Raw genomic sequence first — 19,723 nt, forward strand, 5'->3', positions numbered from 1 at the left:
CCTGGGCCAACCTCACTATTGTTGCCACACTTGAGCCCATTGATGCTGCCACTTTGCCAATCCATCTTGCTAGGGGTCTTTCTCTTTTTCTCATAGCAAAAAAAAAAAAAAAAAAAAAATTCCGTCTGTTGGCTCCCTTTTAACTCATTTGACAAAATCTTTGATGCATATTAAGGTTCTAATTTTCAGGCGGTCTTAGTCATCTAATATGTGTCTGCATCTTGATTACATCTTTGATCAACTGCAGACTAAAAACGTTGGTAGAATTCTTCAGTTTCATCATCATTGTCTTTAGTGATTGAATAATATAGTTATATTCATTGGTCTTCTTTGGTTTTGTTAAGTGCTATCAAGTCAATTCTAACTCAGAGCTACGCAGTATAGGTTTACAAAAAGCAGCTGGTGGATTTGAACTGCTGACCTTAAGGTCCATGGTCCAGTACTTACCCTACAGTGCCATATCAGGTCTTCATTGTAGGTACATAGATATTATCGTATCACAGACAGCATTCTACTTCAAGACAGATATTGAAATGCTCCTTTTGATGATAAATACGATGATACTACCTCTTCAAAATTTCATTCCCTGCATAGTAAACCGTATGATTGTCCAATTAAAAATGACCAACACCAGTTGATTTCAGCTCAGATCAATACCTAGGATATCGATCTTCATGCATTCCATTTAGTTTTTGATGATAAATACGACGATACTACCTCTTCAAAATTTCATTCCCTGCATAGTAAACCGTATGATTGTCCAATTAAAAATGACCAACACCAATTGATTTCAGCTCAGATCGATACCTAGGATATCGATCTTCATGCATTCCATTTCGTTTTTGACAACTTCCAATTTTCCTACATTCATGTATCATGCATTCCATGTTGTAATTATTAATGGATGTTTGTAAGCTGTTTCATCTCACTTTGAGTTGTACCCCATCAGCAAATAAAGGTTCTAAAAGCTTTGCTCCATCTACATCATTAAGGTCAACTCTACTTTGAGGAAGCAGTTCTTCCAACCTGAAGGGCTCAACTTCTGGTGCTGTATCATACAATGTTTTGCTGGTATTTATAAGATTTTCAGTGGCTAGCCATTCAGAAATAATCTGTCTCTTTTTCGTCCTCATCTGTTTTTGTAACTTCTGCTGTCCATCACAGAAACACACAAATCACCACAGTAAGACAAACTGACAGATCTAAGTGATGGAACCAAGATATCAAGCAGAGCATATTTTTTGAGCAAGGTACACCATTGACAATTTATTGTTATTGTTGTTGTTTTTAAATGCTACTGAGTCTGCTCTGACTCACAGCAATTTTCTATAGGATTTCCGAGGCGTGGCTGGTGAGCTTGAATGGCTGACCTTACAGTTCAAGTCAACCTTGCAGTCCAGTGCATTAATCCATAGCACCATACCAGGATGCCTTGTTGTTTTTGGTGGTGGTGGTGTGCTGTGGAGTTGATTCCGACTCATAGCGACCCTGCAAAGGGTTTCCGAGGCTGTAAATCTTTATGGGAGCAGGAAGTCTCATCTTTCTCCCACTGAACAGCTGGTAGTTTAAAACAGCTGATCTTGAGGTTAGCAGCCTGACTCGTAACCATTACGCTACCAGAGCTTCTTTTTGTTGTTGTTAGGTGCCATCAGTTCAGTTCCAAATCATAGTGACCTTATGTACAACAGAATAAAATATTTCCTGGTCCAGAACCATCTTCACAATCACTGGTATGTTTGAAGCCATTTTTGCAGCCACTGAGCCAATCGATCACACTGGGGTCTTACTCTTTTTCCCTTACTCTCTACCATGCTCAAGTCCTTCTCTAGACCTGGTCCTTCCATGTCATCACATGTCGAAAGTCTTTGATGAAAATGAATGTAAATTCATATTTCAAATGAACTTCTTGGTTATTCTATTTTTTTTTTTTCTTGATAGATCTGATTATATAGTCTATCTTAGGAAAAAAATTAGCTCCTCCATTTTTCATCGTGTTCATTTGTCTTAAATTATTTGTATTATCTTAAATCTGTGATTTTTTTGTGAGCCTAAATAAAGTACTTTGATATATACTAAATGTAAATTAAGGTGTGAGGCTTCACTAGTCAACACCTCTACCCCACAGAGCTCAGACTATGGCTTTGAAGGGCCTTGCACACAATAAGTGGTCTATGCCTCTGGTGTAGCATTGAGAGAGTATGCTAGTAAAGATACCATTGATTCATTTTTTAAATTATTTAAGTAAAAATAAAATATCAATAGAAGTTCTAACGTTTCCTTGGCGTATCCCAAAGCATAACTCTTGGAGTATATACATCCTATTAGAAAATCAATGCTCTAGTGTATTTCAGGAAAATGACTTACTCCAATACCATCAATATTCTTTCATTCCAAATCAATGTTCTTGACTACAATGGTTAGAGTTTTGTGTTAACTTGACCAGGACATACTTACCAGAATTTTGGCAGTTGGGATGTGCTTATTCCCATGGTGATGAAACCTAATACAGGCATAATTAACTCTGTTGAGTAGCTACAAACAGTCAATCAATTAAAGAGATGCTTCCTTGGGGGAGTGGCCTACTAACCAATATAATGGACGCTTGTGAGGGACTTTGGCTGTCTTCTGCTGGGAATCTGGGACTCTGCAATTGTAAGCCATTTCTTTGATAAGAAATTTCTCTCTATATACACCTATATGTGTTTCATTGGTTTTGCTTCTTTGGAAAATCTAAGATGTACTGACAAGTGGTATTGAGAGTGAGTTTCTAGAGAAACAAAATTATAAAGATGAGTTTTCTAAATAGGTTCTCAAGTTTGACTAATTTTAAAGGCATGGATACAGGGTGGAGGCATGCCTGGTCTCTACTTCATAGGTAGGAATCAGCATTGGGCTGATTTTAAGTTTGGCCCTTTTCCCTCTTGTGGAGTCAGAAGAAGTCAGACATGATCCCCACTTGGTTTAAGCAGTCAGCACTGTGTGCAGGAATCATTGCAATAGCTCCAGACCTATGAAATTATTAGTTTTTTTAAGAGAAAGAACAAAGAGGGATGGAATAAAATGTTTCAGTTGAAATAAGAACTTCTTCTGGAGTTGCCTGGAGCTGATGCCATGCTAAATAGAAAAGATAGCCGCTAAATAGAAAAGATAGCCAATCTGTGGCCAGGGCCTACTGGAATCCACCCTGCCAGAGGTCCAAGGCCACATGTAAATGAATGGGGTTAGTTCAAGGGAGGAGAAAAGGTTGAATTTAACTGTTTTAAAAGGTTTGAGTGTTTGACTGCCTTATGGATATTGGTTTCTCCTGCCTATTACTGCAAAACAGACATTCATGTGTGGTAAGAATGTTGGGAATTAAGATTACAGAGAGTTTGCAAGCCCACCTTCAGCCTATACTTTGATAAAAGGAGAGTTAGAAATTGTCCTGAAAAACTAGGCTTCTTGGTTTAAACCTTCATAGAGCTTTGGGTAGAATCTTGAGCCCCACCCAGATCTTCAGAGTTGGTGAATTTGCATGTGAAAAGACATGCAGACCAACCCAGAGCTGCTGAAAGAAAAGGAGATTTGTGACTGAAAGAAAGCCAAGAAAAAAGGAGTTTAGCATTTTTAGTTTCAGAGGCCTCAAGGCAAAGCAAATTGGTCCATCAAGGAAAACCCCCTTCTAGGACTGAAAGTTGAGGCGGGTGTGGTGGGGGGTGGGGAGTGGACAGCAAGTAATCTGCTTGCTTTACTTGTAAGTGTAATTGGGGAAATGCAACAATGATGACACAGGCTGAGTTTGGACATGTTCTACTGGCACCCAATGACTTTGAGATGAAATAAGAGGGAAGGCTGGCTGGTCTATAGTTTAGGGAGTTATATGAACTCCTAAAACCATGGGCACAGACTTAGTCCACGGGGCCTAAGGCTGAGAGTGAGGGGGCCAGCTGTTTTGAAGTGCAGGGAGGTGTGTGAACTTCCAAACTTGCAGCTGGTACCCATTTAACCTAGCTTGGATAGGTAGGGTTGTTGAGCTGACTAGAACTTGATCAGATGAATATAAAGATGTTTGATACTCTGAGCAAATTTCAGTTGCTACAATTTGATGAACTGGACTTTTGCTTATGGATGCAGTTCCTCAAAATTCTAATCAGAATGGAAGCTTCTTCAGATCAAAGAACATGTATGTCTTCTCAGTGTACTGGGTTAGTTGTTGTTAAGTGCCATTGAGTTGGTTCCGACCCATAGCAACCCTGTACAGGGTTTCCGAGGCTGTATATCTTTATGGGAGCAGAAAGCTTCATCTGTAGGGATGAAGACATTGGCTATTAAAAATGGAGGCTATAAAGGTAGCATAGTATCTGGCTGTAACCTCATGGTTAGCAATTCGAAACCACCAGCTGTTCCACAGGAGAAAGATGAGGCTTTCTGCTTCTGTAAAGATTTACAGCCTCAGAAACCCCGTACAGGGTCGCTATGAGTTGGAACTGACTCCGCGGCACATAACAACAACATAAAGGCATGAAGTGGCTGACTTACAAATTTTCATGGGTGTGCTTAGTTTTGGAATGAGGGGTCAAGGGAAAATCTCCATTGATTAGTTTTCCTCTCTTCCAGATGGGTCTGGTGAAAAGGGGTACAGAATAATACTGGTATTATTTCAATTGTAATTGCTAGTAGGATTAATTGTGATTGTCAAAATTGTAATTGCAGAAAATGCATAGCTAAAAGTAGGGAGTAGTTATCTTTCATTTCAGGAACAGAGGATCCCAGGACCATCAAGTAGGAAGAACATGAGTGGAGCTTGGGAGCCCCGCCTGGAAATGCAGTGACAGAAGAGAAGGTGTTGGAGGCTGTGTCATGGAAAGACAGAGCAGCTTTGGACTCTAGGCTCATGGATTGAGTAAGGCTGTGTACCTACAGGCAGAATGCAGGCTTGCAGAGTGTGCCCTTCGGACATTTAAATGAATAAATATTTTTTTGTTTTGTTTTGTATGTGTGAATTAAATATTTTTGCTTTGCTCATTTGTGACATGTAAGATGTCAGTGTGCTTTGGGTTTTCTGTGTTTTAGTTATATCATGTTAGGCACAAATATGACTTTACATTTTTCTTTATTTAGAGGTTATACGTATAATTTATAAGTTTCAAGTTAACAATGGTGGAATGTAATGGTTAGGGTTTTGTGTCAACTTGACTAAGCCAGGATTTCCATAAATTTGGCAATTCCCATGGTGATGAAATCTCATATATGCATAGTTAACTGATGAGTGGCTATGACCAGCCAATCAAAGGGATGCTACCTTGGAGGTGTGGTCTGCTCACAATATAATGGAAACTCTGGGAAGGACTCTGGCTCTCTCTTCTGATGGGGACCTGGGACTCTGCAATTGTAAGCCATTTCCTTGACAATAAACTTCTCTTACTCTCTCTGTCTCCATTTCACTGGTTTTGCTTCTCTAGAAAACCCAGCTTAACATACAGACTCATGCGGCTGTTGTGCTTTCTTAACAGCTTCCTTTGGATAGTTGTTAATTGTCTTCAAGTAGGTTCAGACTCACAGCAACCCTGCATAGGGTTTCCAAGGAGCAGCTGGTTGGTGTGATCAACCTCCTTTATTTTGATTTCAATAAAACATCAGTAACAAAAGATGATTACATATAGTAAAAACTACTTAAGATCTTTGTGTAACTGGAGGTAGGAACAAAAGTCAGGAAGCAATTTGAAAATGTCCTGTCAGACATCATTGATCCTAAAAACTTAATTGATCATTCTTGACATTGAGAAATCTGGCACAGGCATTCCTTTCTCCTTGGGCCCTTGGCTCCAACTTTGTTTTGGGGCCCTTTCTTTATTTCTTACTCCTTGCCCCAGTTTCCAGCCTATACTCTGGTAGCATAGTGGTTACGAATAGGGCTGCTAACCTCAGGGTCAGCAGTTCAAAACTACCTGCTGTTCAGTGGGAGAAAGGTGAGGCGTTCTGCTCCCGTAAAGATTTACAGCCTTGGAAACCCTGTACAGGGTCACTATGAGCCAGAATTGACTCCACAGCACACAAAAACAACAACAACCCACAACCCAAATTGCATTTGCACATAGCTTACCACACTTTCATTCACTAACCTGAACAGGGCTCAGGACTAAACTTTGCATGAAGAAACTTTTATTAAACTATCCTGCTTAACAAAAGATCAGCATCCTGGTGTGGTGCAGTAGAATATGCACTGGTCTGCTAACCACAAGATCTGTGGTTCAAACCTACTAGCTGCTCCTCAGAAACCTTATACATGGTTGTTATGAGTACGAACGGACATGTGTTGGCTCTAACTCGATGACAAGTAACAACTACAACAAAAGACCAACTGTTCTGGCCTCAACCATAAACAACACAATCACTGCTAGAAATTTAAAAAAATTTAAGTCTTCATTTTTTAACTTAATATTTTTTGATTTAATGTTTAGGCAGGATTTATATTCCTGGCTCTTCTTTGAATTTAATCAGAGTTGGCTTCTCCATACCATATGCTTTCCCAATTTTGAATTCTTACCTTTCTTATCAACATTGTTGTTGCTAAATGCTGTTTAGTTGATTCTGACTCATACAGACCCTGTATAGGGTTTCTGAGGAGTGGCTGGTAACTTTGAACTGACAACCTTGAAGTTCAAGGTTGAGATCTTATCCTACAGAGCCACACCAGAACTCCTGTCAATATTACAAGACTGTGTTTTAATAATGTATTAATATATCTATGTTGTGAACTTTGACTATTCATCTGTATGAATGTGTAAACAATTGAGTGAACAATTTCTCAATTCTCAGAAGTTGTGTATAAAAGATTATATATTATTTCAGTGCCCTGGTAAGTAGAATGTGTGAATATAAAATATAAGATTAGAAATTGAAATACATCTCATCAACTATGTTTTGCTCTCTAGGTGTTTTCTCTGACTCAAATGTATTCAATTTATGTGAAAATTCACTTTGCATTGTGCGCTGAGGTTAGTTCTACCTAAATACCACTTTTAACATAGCTCTTTCACTTAGTAAAATAATCATACATTTTCTACTTGTTTAAGTTAAAAATTCCTCCTCCTATAGTCTCTCCCCTCCACTCCCCCCCCTTTTATAACCATGCTCAAGTTGGTTCCAATGGACCCACTGAATGCTTTCCTCTGTCAACTCCCTGATTCAGTTTCTTAGTGTATCAAACCCAGATCATTTTCACGGACTCTAATTTCCCTGCCTTAATCCTTTGCATACCCTGCTGATACTACTTTTCCATAAGTTCATATTCAAGAATGTCACTACACTGCTCAAAAACATCCTTAGGAACTTGTTGTTGTTGTTGTTGTTGTTAAGTGCCATCGAGTCGGGTCCGACCCATAGCGACCCTGTACAGGGTTTCCGAGGGTGTAAATCCTTACTTCTTACTGTCTACTAAATTAATGAAAACATCAGATTTTGCCATTCCACATTTTTTTATGTTCTGTTCAGTAATACTTCTTACCATTCCTTCATAACAAAGGTTCCTAGCTTTTTTTAAAGGAAAGATTATAGATCCTTTTGGAAATCTGATGAAAGTGAGGTTTACTCATTCTTTTTCAATACAAAAATTTTACATATAATAACAAAAATGTCTTGATTCCCTAAATTTCATGCTTTACTCTTCTTGCCCCATCCCCCTTGAAATCCACACCATAATCATTTTGTATTCCCTGTATTATACTGATTTAAAGGAGCTCTGGTAGCATAGTGGTTACGAATCAGGCTGCTAATTTCAAGGTCAGCAGTTAGAAACTACTAGCGGTTGTTTCTGCTCGCGTAAAGATTTACAGCCTTGGAAACCTTATGCAGGTTTGGTATGGGTCAGAATCTACTCCAGGGCACTTAACAACTACAACAACAAAGGACTGTATTCTTTCTTGTCCTGATGGGATTAAAAACTCTGTAAGGGTAGGAATTGTGGTTGTTTATCTTTGTTTTCATTCTACAGGAGCCAGCATGGTAATAAAAGTATGAAATACAGTAAGAATACATAGAAATAGATGTTTGATAAGCATCTACTGTAATTTTGAGTTCTGCTGTAATGTAAAACTCCAAGCACCACTTTGAATATAGTTAGTGAATTTACCTCTTAGTACATGTTCACAGTTTCTTAGCTAAAACCCATTGAGCCAGATGTGTTTCAGAATTGTTAGGATTTAATAAGGATGATAAAGAGCAATACATCGATATTCAAGCAACAAAATATGAGTATTCACAAAGTCTGTAAAATATCTTGTGTGAGTTCAAGTCAGTTTTTATAGCTACATGAATTCAGTTCTGGTCAAGTATTGCTGATAAGTGATTTAGGACAAAACTTCCTATTTGCAGCTTTTTGGAGACTGAAACTGAGTAAAGAATTGTATGTCTACGTCAGTTCTTGACTACAGTAAGACTGGATTTCTTAATTCACAGTGCAGGGTGACCTAAAGCTTTTCTCCTCAATTTTCCCCCATCTGTGTCATTCTTTGAAAGTGATGCACTATAAAGTGGAGTCCTGGTGCTGTAGGGTAAGCACTAGATGGTTAATCACAAGGCCGGTGGTTCAAACTCACCAGTTCCTCCTTGGAAAGCCTATAGAGGGTTGCTATGAAGACTCGATGGCACTTAACAACAACGGGGAGCAGTAAGGATAATGGGGGACTTCTATGTTCTGAGGATATGCTTGGTATTTATTCATCCCTTCTTTATTATGAAGTAATAATTGACATTCCAATGTATTGATAAAACAATAATAATTTAAGGGTGTAAGGGCACTTGGGCATGAGATCAGCAGTGAACTGGGAACTATAATTGCAGCAGCTCAAATCCACTTGTTGTTGTTAAGTGCCATCGAGTTGGTCCAACCCACAGCAACCCCTTATAGGGTTTCCAAGGAGCCGCTGGTGAGCTTGAACCACCGACCTTGAAGTTCAAATGGCTTTGCAGTCACGGCATCACACTGGGACTCCACTAACTTAATGTTTTTTAAAGGCCACAGAGTATTCCATTGCAATTATACTTATACCCTTGTATAACTATATACCCTTGAATAATTAGTAATCTCTAATTAGCAGATATTTGGACTGTTTTCAGCTTCTCATATTTTCCTAGGTGTATCTCTAAAAATTTCTGGAGTTTCTCTGAGATCCAGAAATAAAATTGTTGGGTCAAAATAATGCATATTCTTAATTGTTATTGCTAAGTGCAGTTGAGTCGATTTTGACTCAGATCGCCCTGCATAGGGTTTCCAAAGAGCCGCTGGTGAACTTGACTGGCAATCACAAGGTCGGGGGTTGGAGCCCACAAGCCACTCTGTGAGAGAAAGATGACATTTTCTGTTCCTACAAAGATGTACAGCTTCAAAACCCTAAACAGGGTCGCTATAAGTCAGAACTGACTTGATGGCACTTACCAACAACTATGCTTCTAGAAAAACAGTGTATGATTCCTTGAAATATCATATAAAGTACACAACAAAAGAGACTAGATAGTAGTTAAGAATAATGTCAAAAATCTAAGTTAATATTATCTTAACACACTGAGCATGAAAATTTACTTCCTTGCTTTCTAGGACGGAGATTAAAGGAAAGCACAATAGACACAAGAAGCCCTGGTGGTGTTAGGGTTAAGTGCTTGCCTACTAACTAAAAGGTTGGTGGCTTGAACATACTCTGTAGCCTTGTGAGAGAAAAACCTAGCAATCTACTCCCGATTAAGGATTGCAGCTTAGATACTAAGGGACAATTCAACCTTGTGATATGGGTTCACTAGGAGTTTAAAATCTACTCCACAGCACTTAACAATATAAAAGGAAGCATAACTTCATCAAAGCAGAGAAAAAAAGTTCCTGAAGATAGATTATATAAGAGATGCATTATATTGTTTATTATACTAGGGATACCCAGCAACATGAAAGATATGGAAGATCTACAACGCATATGGCTTTCCAATGTTCTAATTAAATGAGAGAGGAGTATAACATTTCCAAGAGGAAATAAAGGACTACTGTAACTATTTTGGAGTCTCTGTCCTGGCATGGCAGTGTGGAATAAAGCACTGGACAGACCTCAAGGATGGGTTGAACCACAAGGTCAGTGGTTCAAACTTACCAGCTGCTCCTTGGAAATCTATGCATGGTTGCTATGCATCGGAATCGACTCCACAGCACTTAACAACAGCAATGATATGTATTAATCATTTCAATCAGCCCTTTAAAGAAGTTACTAATGATAATTTCCCTGGAGTTACTTTGTTTTGCTGATAAGAGATAGAGTTGTATAACCCAGATGTGATTTTCAGGTGGTTAAATTGTCATACTGTCAGAATAATGTGCAGTTGTATTTGGAATGCTGACCACAAGTCATCCTATCTTTGTTCAAATGCCATAAAGGTGACAACAGATAGAGTAAAAATACACTTTTAGGATTCACTCAAGTACTTGTATAAGTACTTGATTGAGACTTAGGTATTTCCTGTCATAATGCAGTGGTGTTTAAAAGTATAAACATATTGGCTGATAATCCTTTGCTCAAATATAATCTTAAATGGAAGTATAAATGAAATAAACAGACAAAAGCAAAACTGCTCTGGGCTCATGAAAGAATGAGACTGAGGATTTAAGGAAAACAATTTGAAAACGAACCCTTTGTAAGATATCAAGATTTTGCCTGGAAAACTAATTTTTGTTTATTTGTTTCTGTTAAAATACAAAACAGCCTGAAGAGACAGCATAAGTGTGGGAACTAAAGCACAAATATTGGATTCCCACAACCAGAGTTTGAATCTTGGTCTCCATGTTGTTGTTGTTGTTGTTGTTAGGTGCCATCGAGTCGGTACCAACTCATAGAGACCCCATGCACAATAGAATGAAACACTGCCTGATCCTGGGCCAACCTCACTATTGTTGCCACACTTGAACCCATTGATGCTGCCACTTAGCCAATACATCTCACTGGGGGTCTTCCTCTTTTTCTCTGACCCTCCACCTTACCAAACATGATATCCTTCTCCAGCAACTGGTCCTTCCTGACAATATGCCCAAAATATGAGAGACGAAGTTTGGCCATCTTGGCCTCCAAGAAGCACACTGGCTGCACTTCTTCCAACACAGATCTATTGGTTCTTTTGGAAGCATATGGCACTTTCAATATTCTCCAACACCATAATTCAAAAGCATCAATTCTTCTACAGTCTTCCTTACTCAGCTTTCTCATCCATATGAGATTATTGAAAATGCCATGGCTTGGGTCAGGAGCACCTTAGTCCTCAAGCTGACATCTTTGCTCTTCAACACTTTAAAAAGATCTTGTGCAGCAGATTTGCCTAATGCAATACGTCATTTGATCTCTTGACTGCAGCTTCCATGAGTGTTGATAGTTGATCCAAGAAGAACGAAGTCCTTGACAACGTCAATCTTTTCTCCTTTGATAAGAATGTTGTTTATTGGTCCAGTGGTGAGGATTTTTGTTTTCTTTACATTGAGGGGCAATCCATACTGAAGGCTGTGGTCTCCATACTTACAACTAACTTGTCTGCATATCAATTAAGTACAGATAATATAAGTACCTCTACCTCATTAGACTTTTACAAGGATTAGTACTGTTTTGATTCCCTAGGTATGGCAAAGGATTAACAAACTCATTTGCTAACCAAAAGGTTTCAGTTCACACAGATGTGCCTCAGAAGAGAGGCCTAGCAATCTACTGCTGAAAATCTGCCATTGAAAACCTTGTATACATTGAAAACTATTGTACTCTGAAACAATGGGGTCACCTTGATTTGAAAGTGACTCAGAAGCAAAAGGTTTTTAGCACTAAGCCAGTCACAGCGCTTACAGAGACATACCAACAAAAAATGATATTCCCTTTAGATCATAATGGGGTCACCACGGAATGACTCAAAGGAGCTAACAACAACAAAGAGAGCCTGCATTTCTATGACTGTCCTACAGTATAAGAGTATGATGGATTATTCAACCATAATATGTCCAAATAAGTTTTTAACTTAAACAGTTCAGTTAGCTAAAGAGCGATCATCTCCTCACCTCCCTTCTACCTAGTTTCTTTCCTCTTTTATATGCAGGGAAACTCAGCTTTATAGGCTTTATCTTCTCCCACTCCTAACCTGGAGAAGTGTGTCATCTGGTACTTTGCTGCTCTGTTATTGTGTTTCAGAGTGGTAACTACAAACACCAATTAATCCCCTTTAAAAATTCAGTGTTTCTCATGAATAAGACACATAGGAAAATCCTCTCTCATGTCATTCACCATACCCCATTGCCAATTCCTGCCAATAAATCTATCTTCTTTTGAGATCTTTGCAACTCCCCTCCACACTTTATTATACCTAAACACTGTCCTACTAGACCCCCAGCAAGATGAATTGGCAAAGTGGCAGCATCAATGGGCTCAAGCATGGCAACAATTGTGAGTTCAGCCCAGGACCAGGTAGTGTTTCCTTCTGTTGTGCATAAGGTCGCTATGAGGTGGTATGGACTATATGGCACCTAACAACAACAACAACACTTTAAGGTAGTTTCCCTTACCTCTATCTCTTTTCTATGTCTCATAGTAAAAGCAACCTAGCTTTCCCTAGTGTCTTTTTAATAGACTATCTTCTCCTAACCCTAATCTTGAGGTGTATAGCCAGAATGCTCCTTAGATGCAAGGATGGCCAGACTTGTTATCATGTACTCTGGAGGACATCATGCTTAGTAAAGTAAAGAAAGGGTCAGTGAAAATGGAAGAACTACAATGAGATGGATTCATAGAGTGACTGCAGCAATGCTCAAATATAGCAGCAATAGTGAGGGTGGCATAGGACTGGACAGTGTTTCATTCTATTGCACACAGAGGTGCTGTGAGTCACAATCAGCTTAATAGTACCTAACAACAACAACCTTGAGGAGAGGTGAGGAAACGGACTCTTTGCCTCTATGATTTTTCATTACAGCCTTAAATGTCATGTTAATATCTTCCATCCATTTATATCACACACTTTATATCATTACTAGAAGGTAAAATCACGTTTACCTTCCTAAATGTTTTATTGTTTGGCTCACACTTTTCCCTCCAACTCTTTATTATCTTTCTTTGAAACTTAAGCCTCACTTGCTATTAACAGAAAAATAGCACAGATTGAGAGCATGAACTTTGGAGTCACGGTACTTGGATATGACTCCTGGCTCTACCACTGCCTGGGTAAAGGCAACTCAACACATTTGGATCTTAATTTCCTCATTTGTGAAATGGGGAGAACCACAATATCTATATTGCTGTTGTTGTTAGCTGCCATCAAGTTGGCCAACTACTCTTGAAACCACACGCACAATAGAATTGAACCAGTGTGATCCAGAGGGTTAAGTTTCATTGGTTGATCTTCAGAAGTAAATAGCCAGACTTTTCTTCCTAATAAATATAGTACAAGAATTAAATGAGTTCAAACACTTAAAATAGTCAGTGGCACAAAGATAGGACTTTTAAATATCTTTATGTATTTCAACTGCATGTCAAGACAAAGAATATGAAGAAATGGCTGTAGAAACCCCAGTCAATAAAAACCCTATGGATCACACTGGTCTGAGCCCCTTGGGATTGGGCATGTTGTTGCCACAAAGCAGGGTTGGTTCAACAATATCTAAAAACAATTTTTATTACCCTTGGTAATATTATTATCCTGTTAACTATTGGATTTTAACTTCTGGTCATACTGGCATCAACACATAGTACAACTTTAATCAGTTTACAAAGTACTGCTTTAAGATTTCAAATCTGCTATTTCTCTCCAAATATAAAAGTCATATCCACTCATCTTTCTCATTCCTGAAAACCCTCAGAATTTTCTGTAAACTTAAATCACCAATTCTCTCTCAATCTACCCAAACAGTAGCAACCTAACTTCCTGATCTGTATCACAATTTCTTAATATGAATAGTCAACTGGTTTACTGGGTTAAACATACGGCTGCTAACAGCAAGGCCAAAAGTTTGGATCCACCAGTTGTTCCATGGGAGAAAAAGGAGGTTTTCTGCACCCATAAAGATTTACAGCCTCAGAAACCCTAAAAAGGCTCTCTATGAGTCAAAATGACTAGACAACACACAGAAGCAATAGCAACAAAGAACACACTGTCATCAGGCCGAATTCCGATTCATAGTGACTCTATAGGACAGAATAGGGAAACTGCGACATCTTTTTCCCATTAGTGGCTGGTTGTAACCACCAACCATTCAGTTAACAGGGAGTACTTGAGCACTTAATCACTGTGCCACCAGGACTCCTTATTCAACTCTGGTTGTGGTGGTGGTTATGTTGTGCCTTGGAGCGGATTCCGACTCATAGCAAACTTATATAGGGTTTACTGCAGGAGAAAGCCTCATCTTTCCTCCCATGGAATGGCTAGTAGTTTTGAACCACTGACCTTGAGGTTAGTAACTCGACTCATAACCACTATGCTACCAGTGCTCCTGTTCAACTCAACTGTGTTCAGCCTATTTTCTTCACTCTTTGACTGTATACCTGGTATGGCGCTGTGGGTTAATGTGCCAGACTGCAAATCCATTTGAACTGCAAGGTTGGCGTTTCAAGCTCACCAGCTGCTCCTTGGAAACCCTATGGGTTGGACCCAACTCGACAGCACATAACAACAACAACATATTTGTATGTATAATTAAAAGTGTTTTGTAATGCAAGTATCTAAATCTATATCATCTCTATTTCTTTTAACAATCAAGTTATCTTTCATGAAGTTTCTCCAACACATTTAAACCTAAGACCATTTCCCTCTCCTCCTAACACACAGAAACTCACAAATATACTTTACGGAATCACTTCTCTGGGCATTTTGCGAATATCTTGAAATCAGAAAACTTTGAAACAGGAAGTACAATAGCAGATATTCAGATGGTTGGTTCTTTGTCTAGATTTGATCTCAGTAATTTCAAAGGAACCCTAAACCAGCTGGTTATTAAATGTAATTATTGCTAACATTCAAATGTAAAATGTTCTTTAAATGTGTTCTTCTCTTTAAATATAAATGATTGGCTGCTTAGAGTTTAGTGTAGGTACAAACAGAAATTCAAAACTATTTTTTATGGAAGTTAAATTCTGAAACACACTAACAAGTCAGTGCAGGATCATTTAACAATGATTTTTGAAAACTAAAACTTTTACTTAAACAAAATACTTATTTAGGAATTGTATGACTGTGATGTCCAAAGTTTTCATTTGCTTCAAATGATCTATCTGTTTCTTCTTGGACACTTGCAAAAATATACTAAGTAATAAAAGGAATTAGATTTTTGTGTAATTACCATTATATAAATATAAGCATGCAAGTAGAGAAAAAACAAGTCATATAGAAAATTGTAACTATTCGAGATGGGTCTGGATATATATAGTACATATATGACTTAAACTGCTTTTAAAGTTTTTTATTTGATCAAAAGTTTGACATGTTTTACATATATAATGTTGCTGTTAAGTGCCCTGTCGGTTCACAGAGACCCTGTAAAGGGATTCCAAGGAGCAGCTGGTGGGTTTGAACCACCAACCTTGCAGCTTAAACTGACCTTATGGTCTAGTGCTTACCCCACAGCATCGCCACACAATTACAGCAAACCTGTTTTTTTGTTTGTTTGTTTGTTTTAAAGCAATAGTTAATCAATAATTGTAGCCCTATTCTCAAGATTATGGATTTGTGATTAATATTGAAAGTTATTTAAATATGAATACACTGTTAAAACCTCATCTTATATGTTAAATACCACCTTTTCTTAGAACAACCGATCATTAAATTCTAAAAACACTAGATGATTTCCACTCACTTTATTTCCACTCACAATTTAATTAACAATAAAGGATCAGGAAGAAAAAAGCCTACCTTCCATGGCCCTTTTGAAGAAGACTTTACAGCTCCCACAGGTAAGAACACCATAATGACAGCCTGATGCTTCATCCCCACAGATTAAGCAAATTTTCTGAGGTAATGACTCAAAGCTGTACTGTGGACTCTGGCTGGCTTCTGAATCCGGCCTTGAAATGTAAAACAAAGTACTTGATTTATTTTTAGGAGTACCACTATCAGAATACTAAAATTTCTTAATTGAGCATTGACAAGGTGAAAGGGAGACTTAAAAAAACAAAAACAAAACAACAAGCTATATATATATATATACTCATACTTGGAAGATATACAAACTAAATTTGGCGCAATAGAGTATCCGTAACTGGATTCACTAAACTCTCAAATTATTAGTCACTCATTAGTAAGAGCCAAAATAAAAGAATAGCAGATAATAAGATTTTTCTGCTTGTGACAACTAAAATCAATTGGTTTTTAAAACAGTCTTTCTATAAAATTCCTTATATAGAAGCAATTGAATCTGCCAAATGAAAAGTTATGCCCTTCCTGTATTTTGGGTAACAGAATGATTGTGCCTTAATAATTCAATCCTATTTAATGCTTTTGTTTTGAGTTGTTAAATATCCAACCTTGTGGTGACTGTTTACTTAAACAAGTATACGTGTTTTTCATTTTAAATTATTGTTCAATGAACTGGCACTGTTTTGCCTGCCTATTCACTGTACTTAAAACTCCAAACTGAGCATTCTTTTTTCTTTTAAAATCCCGTTACTTCAGCGTCTAATTGAAAATACTCTTGAAAAGCTGTATGAAAAAAAAAAAAAAAGTAGGGAATCCGAAACAACGTTTGAAAACGGTGCACTGCAGTGATTAATGATGAAACCCACAATTGAAATACATTACATGTAAAATTAATTTTAATTTTGCAATACGTATGATAATTGAACCGTTGAATTTCCAATCTCCTAACTTATTTCTGCTTTCGGTTCTGGCCAGCCACCTTTCATGAAGTCCCACCCTCCAAAGAAATGGTGCCTCAAATCTTCTCCAAGAAAGACATTCCTGGTAAATGTCTCTCTAAGAAATGACGCCTTTTGTAAAGCCCCCAAATCTCACAGAGCCTTTTCGCTTTAATGGGTTACAGCGGACCCAGGTGAAGCTGCACACTTTAAATCACAGTTGGTTCTGCTCCGGAGAGCAGGTGAGAAGGGAGGCAAATTGCCCCAGCGCCCCACCCAGTCGCCCACCTCCACCGGGACACCCCAGGGAACTGGAGCCCTGCGGCTGCTAGCCCGCGGAACTTCTTCACCTGCCGCGCCAGGATGCGCCCCGCCCAGGCCCTCACCTCAGGTAGTTGAGATAAGGCGGGTAGACTTGCGGAAGCCCCTCCTTGAGCACAGCAGCCTGGTAGCCGAGCTGCGGGAGTCCGTTGAGGCCGAGCGGGGGGTAGAGAGCAGGAGCAGCCCCCGCGGTAGCCGCGGCCGAGGTGGAGGGCAGGCCGTCTCGTGAGTGCAGGCAGGCGCCCGCGCCCGGCCCCTTGCAGGGCGGCGTTGCGAACGGACCCTGCTGGGGCGGCGCGCCCTCGGCTTTGTACAGAATGCACTCCAGGGTTGACCCCGACGAGGACACGGGCGAGATGGAGACACTGGAGGCTGCAGCAGCCACCGCCGCTTCTGCGGATCTGGACGACGGCGCTCGCAGCGGCGGCAGAGGCGGTGGCGGCGGCGCCAGCGGGAAATCCGGAAAGGCGGTGGCGTTGGCACTGGCCAACAGGTAGGGGCGAGGGGGGCGAGAGGAGGCCTCGGCTCCTTCCTCCTCCTCCTTGATCTTCAGGGCTGGAGGCTGAGTATCGACATAGAGCGCGAAAGCGTCCTCCTTGGGTTCAACGTCGGGCGGGTACGCGCAATCGGGAAAGTCGCCCCCGGGCCCTGGGGTGGACGAGACCGAGGGTGAGCCCCGCGGCGGGACTAAGGCGCCGGTGACTGCGGCTCCGCTGTCGTAGCCCTCCCCCTCTAACAGCTGCCGGGTGCGAGCTGCCAGGAAAGCCTTGTTGAGGGGCAGGATGGGCACGTGGATGAAATCCATCAGCGTAGTGGCCATCGGAGAGCGCACCGGCGCCGCTGGCATATCCTGCTCAGGCAGTGTCACCCTGGGAGCCGGGAAGCGGGAATCTTCCTTGGGAACAAGGGTGACGCCTCCTGCGGCCGCCCCAGGCACATTGGCCACGGCTCCTCCTCCGGCTGCTGTGCTTCCAAGAACCCGGGGTTTGTCCTTCAGAAGTGAATTCGAAGAGCCCTCGGACTCTGAGCCAGTCTCCATCTCGACCTCCACCACAGGAGGCTGCGGAGAGGGCCTCACTAGAGCCCCTGGCCACTGAGGGTCCCCAGGGTTGTGGGGCAGCAGCTGCCTGGATGGCGATAGCCCACTGTGGACCACCTTATGGGCTGCCGCCGACCCTGAGATGTCACCAACCTTGCCTCCAGGTCGACTCATGAGCGAAGGCAACGCCCCCTGGGTGGCGGGGGCAGCTCGAGGGTCTTCGGGAACCTCAGGGCCAAACAAGCACCAAGTGCTGGTTGTTTCGCAGGCAGCAGGACTGGCGTGACTGTGCCCAGGACCAGGGGTCGCCAGCAGTGTGTCCAAGACACTGTCCAGCAGTCCACTGTCCCTTTCTGGGGACCTAGAGCTGCCTCCTCCAGCACCCCTTGTGGCTTCAGCTCCGGGATATTTGCCGTCCACGTTAGATAGGGACTGCTGGTCTGGCGCCTTAGCGTCCTGGGAGTTCTGTTCTTGGCAGGGCGGAGGGAAGAGCAACCCGTCCAGGGAAATGGGTATGGCTGAGACTGCGGGCGGGTCGTCAGAGGTCTGACACGCCTGGAAAGGGCCAGCGTCGGAGCTACCCAGCAGGGGGGATCCGACCTGGGTTGGGGAGGGCGCGCCGCCTGCCACGTGGGGAGCCAGAAGATCCTTTGCCTTCAACTCAGTCATGATGACCTGGACTCCCCTTTTCTCCTCCTCTCCCATCTCTAGGGAGGAGGAGTAGAGGAAGAAGGAGGGGGTGTTGGGAATATAGGAACAAAGGGTGGAGAAAATGGGAGTTGAATTTGGCTGGACCTGGGGGATCTCCACCTCCTGGGTCTCGAGGGGGCGGCGCTGGTCAGCTTCTGTCCTCGCCTTCCATCCCTTCCGCAGAAGTAAGGTGATTGATTGTCTTCCTGTCCCTGCAGCAAAGGGGAGAGCAAAGGAGAGGGTCATTGTAGGGAACTTGCCTTCTAACTGGGAGAGTTCTCTGAGAGTTCTTAGATGCCAGTCTAATGATGGAAGATGCGGAGTACTCACAAGTCCCCCACTGGTTTGGCGGCGGCTGAGAAAGCAGACACGGCGATATCTCTCCACTTTTCCTCTGGCTTCAAACTCGTGCAACCTGTGCAGTTCCCAATATTTCTGTCTCATTCCCCCTCTCACTGAAACTCTGGTACTATTCAGCCTGATATGAGAAACAACAGTGATCCTGCTGGCACCTAATACCAGGTGACTGTCATCTCTGTAGCGCTCACGGTACTTGGCAGTCCAGGAGGATGAGCCGCCTTTAGTTTCAGATTCCACCCAAATGCCAAGTGAAGCTAGTTCTCTTTGAGAATGCTACCCACAAACTAGAATCCCAGCACACTCAATACTACAGGGCTTAATTCGAATAGTGACAGCCAACCAGAGACTGACCCCCACAGCTTTCTAACCATGCCTCCTCCCTCTCGGGAGGCCCCGCCCAAGGCCCCTCCCCACCCCAATTATGGACCTGGTCTCAAGCTATGGAATTGGGGTTTTTCTCCCACTAATCCAAATTCCACTCTGAGTAGCA

The 19,723-nt window shown here is 41.2% G+C and overlaps 1 protein-coding gene across 2 annotated transcripts in view; it reads right to left on the bottom strand.

The window, feature by feature from the left end:
• Positions 1 to 18,852, bottom strand: part of PGR (progesterone receptor) — a 102,180-nt gene extending 83,328 nt beyond the window's left edge. For both annotated transcript variants that reach the window (XM_006833755.1, XM_006833756.1), the window contains exons 1-2: positions 17,210 to 18,852; positions 15,883 to 16,034 (exon numbers count right to left, since the gene is read on the bottom strand). In XM_006833755.1, the coding sequence (XP_006833818.1) occupies positions 15,883 to 16,034; positions 17,210 to 18,852 (1,795 nt within the window). The remainder of the gene's footprint in view (positions 1 to 15,882; positions 16,035 to 17,209) is intronic.
• Between the last annotated feature and the right edge of the window lie 871 nt (positions 18,853 to 19,723).

This window comes from Chrysochloris asiatica, unplaced genomic scaffold (genome assembly GCF_000296735.1).
Source record: "Chrysochloris asiatica unplaced genomic scaffold, ChrAsi1.0 scaffold00008, whole genome shotgun sequence".
Taxonomy (NCBI): domain Eukaryota; kingdom Metazoa; phylum Chordata; class Mammalia; order Afrosoricida; family Chrysochloridae; genus Chrysochloris; species Chrysochloris asiatica.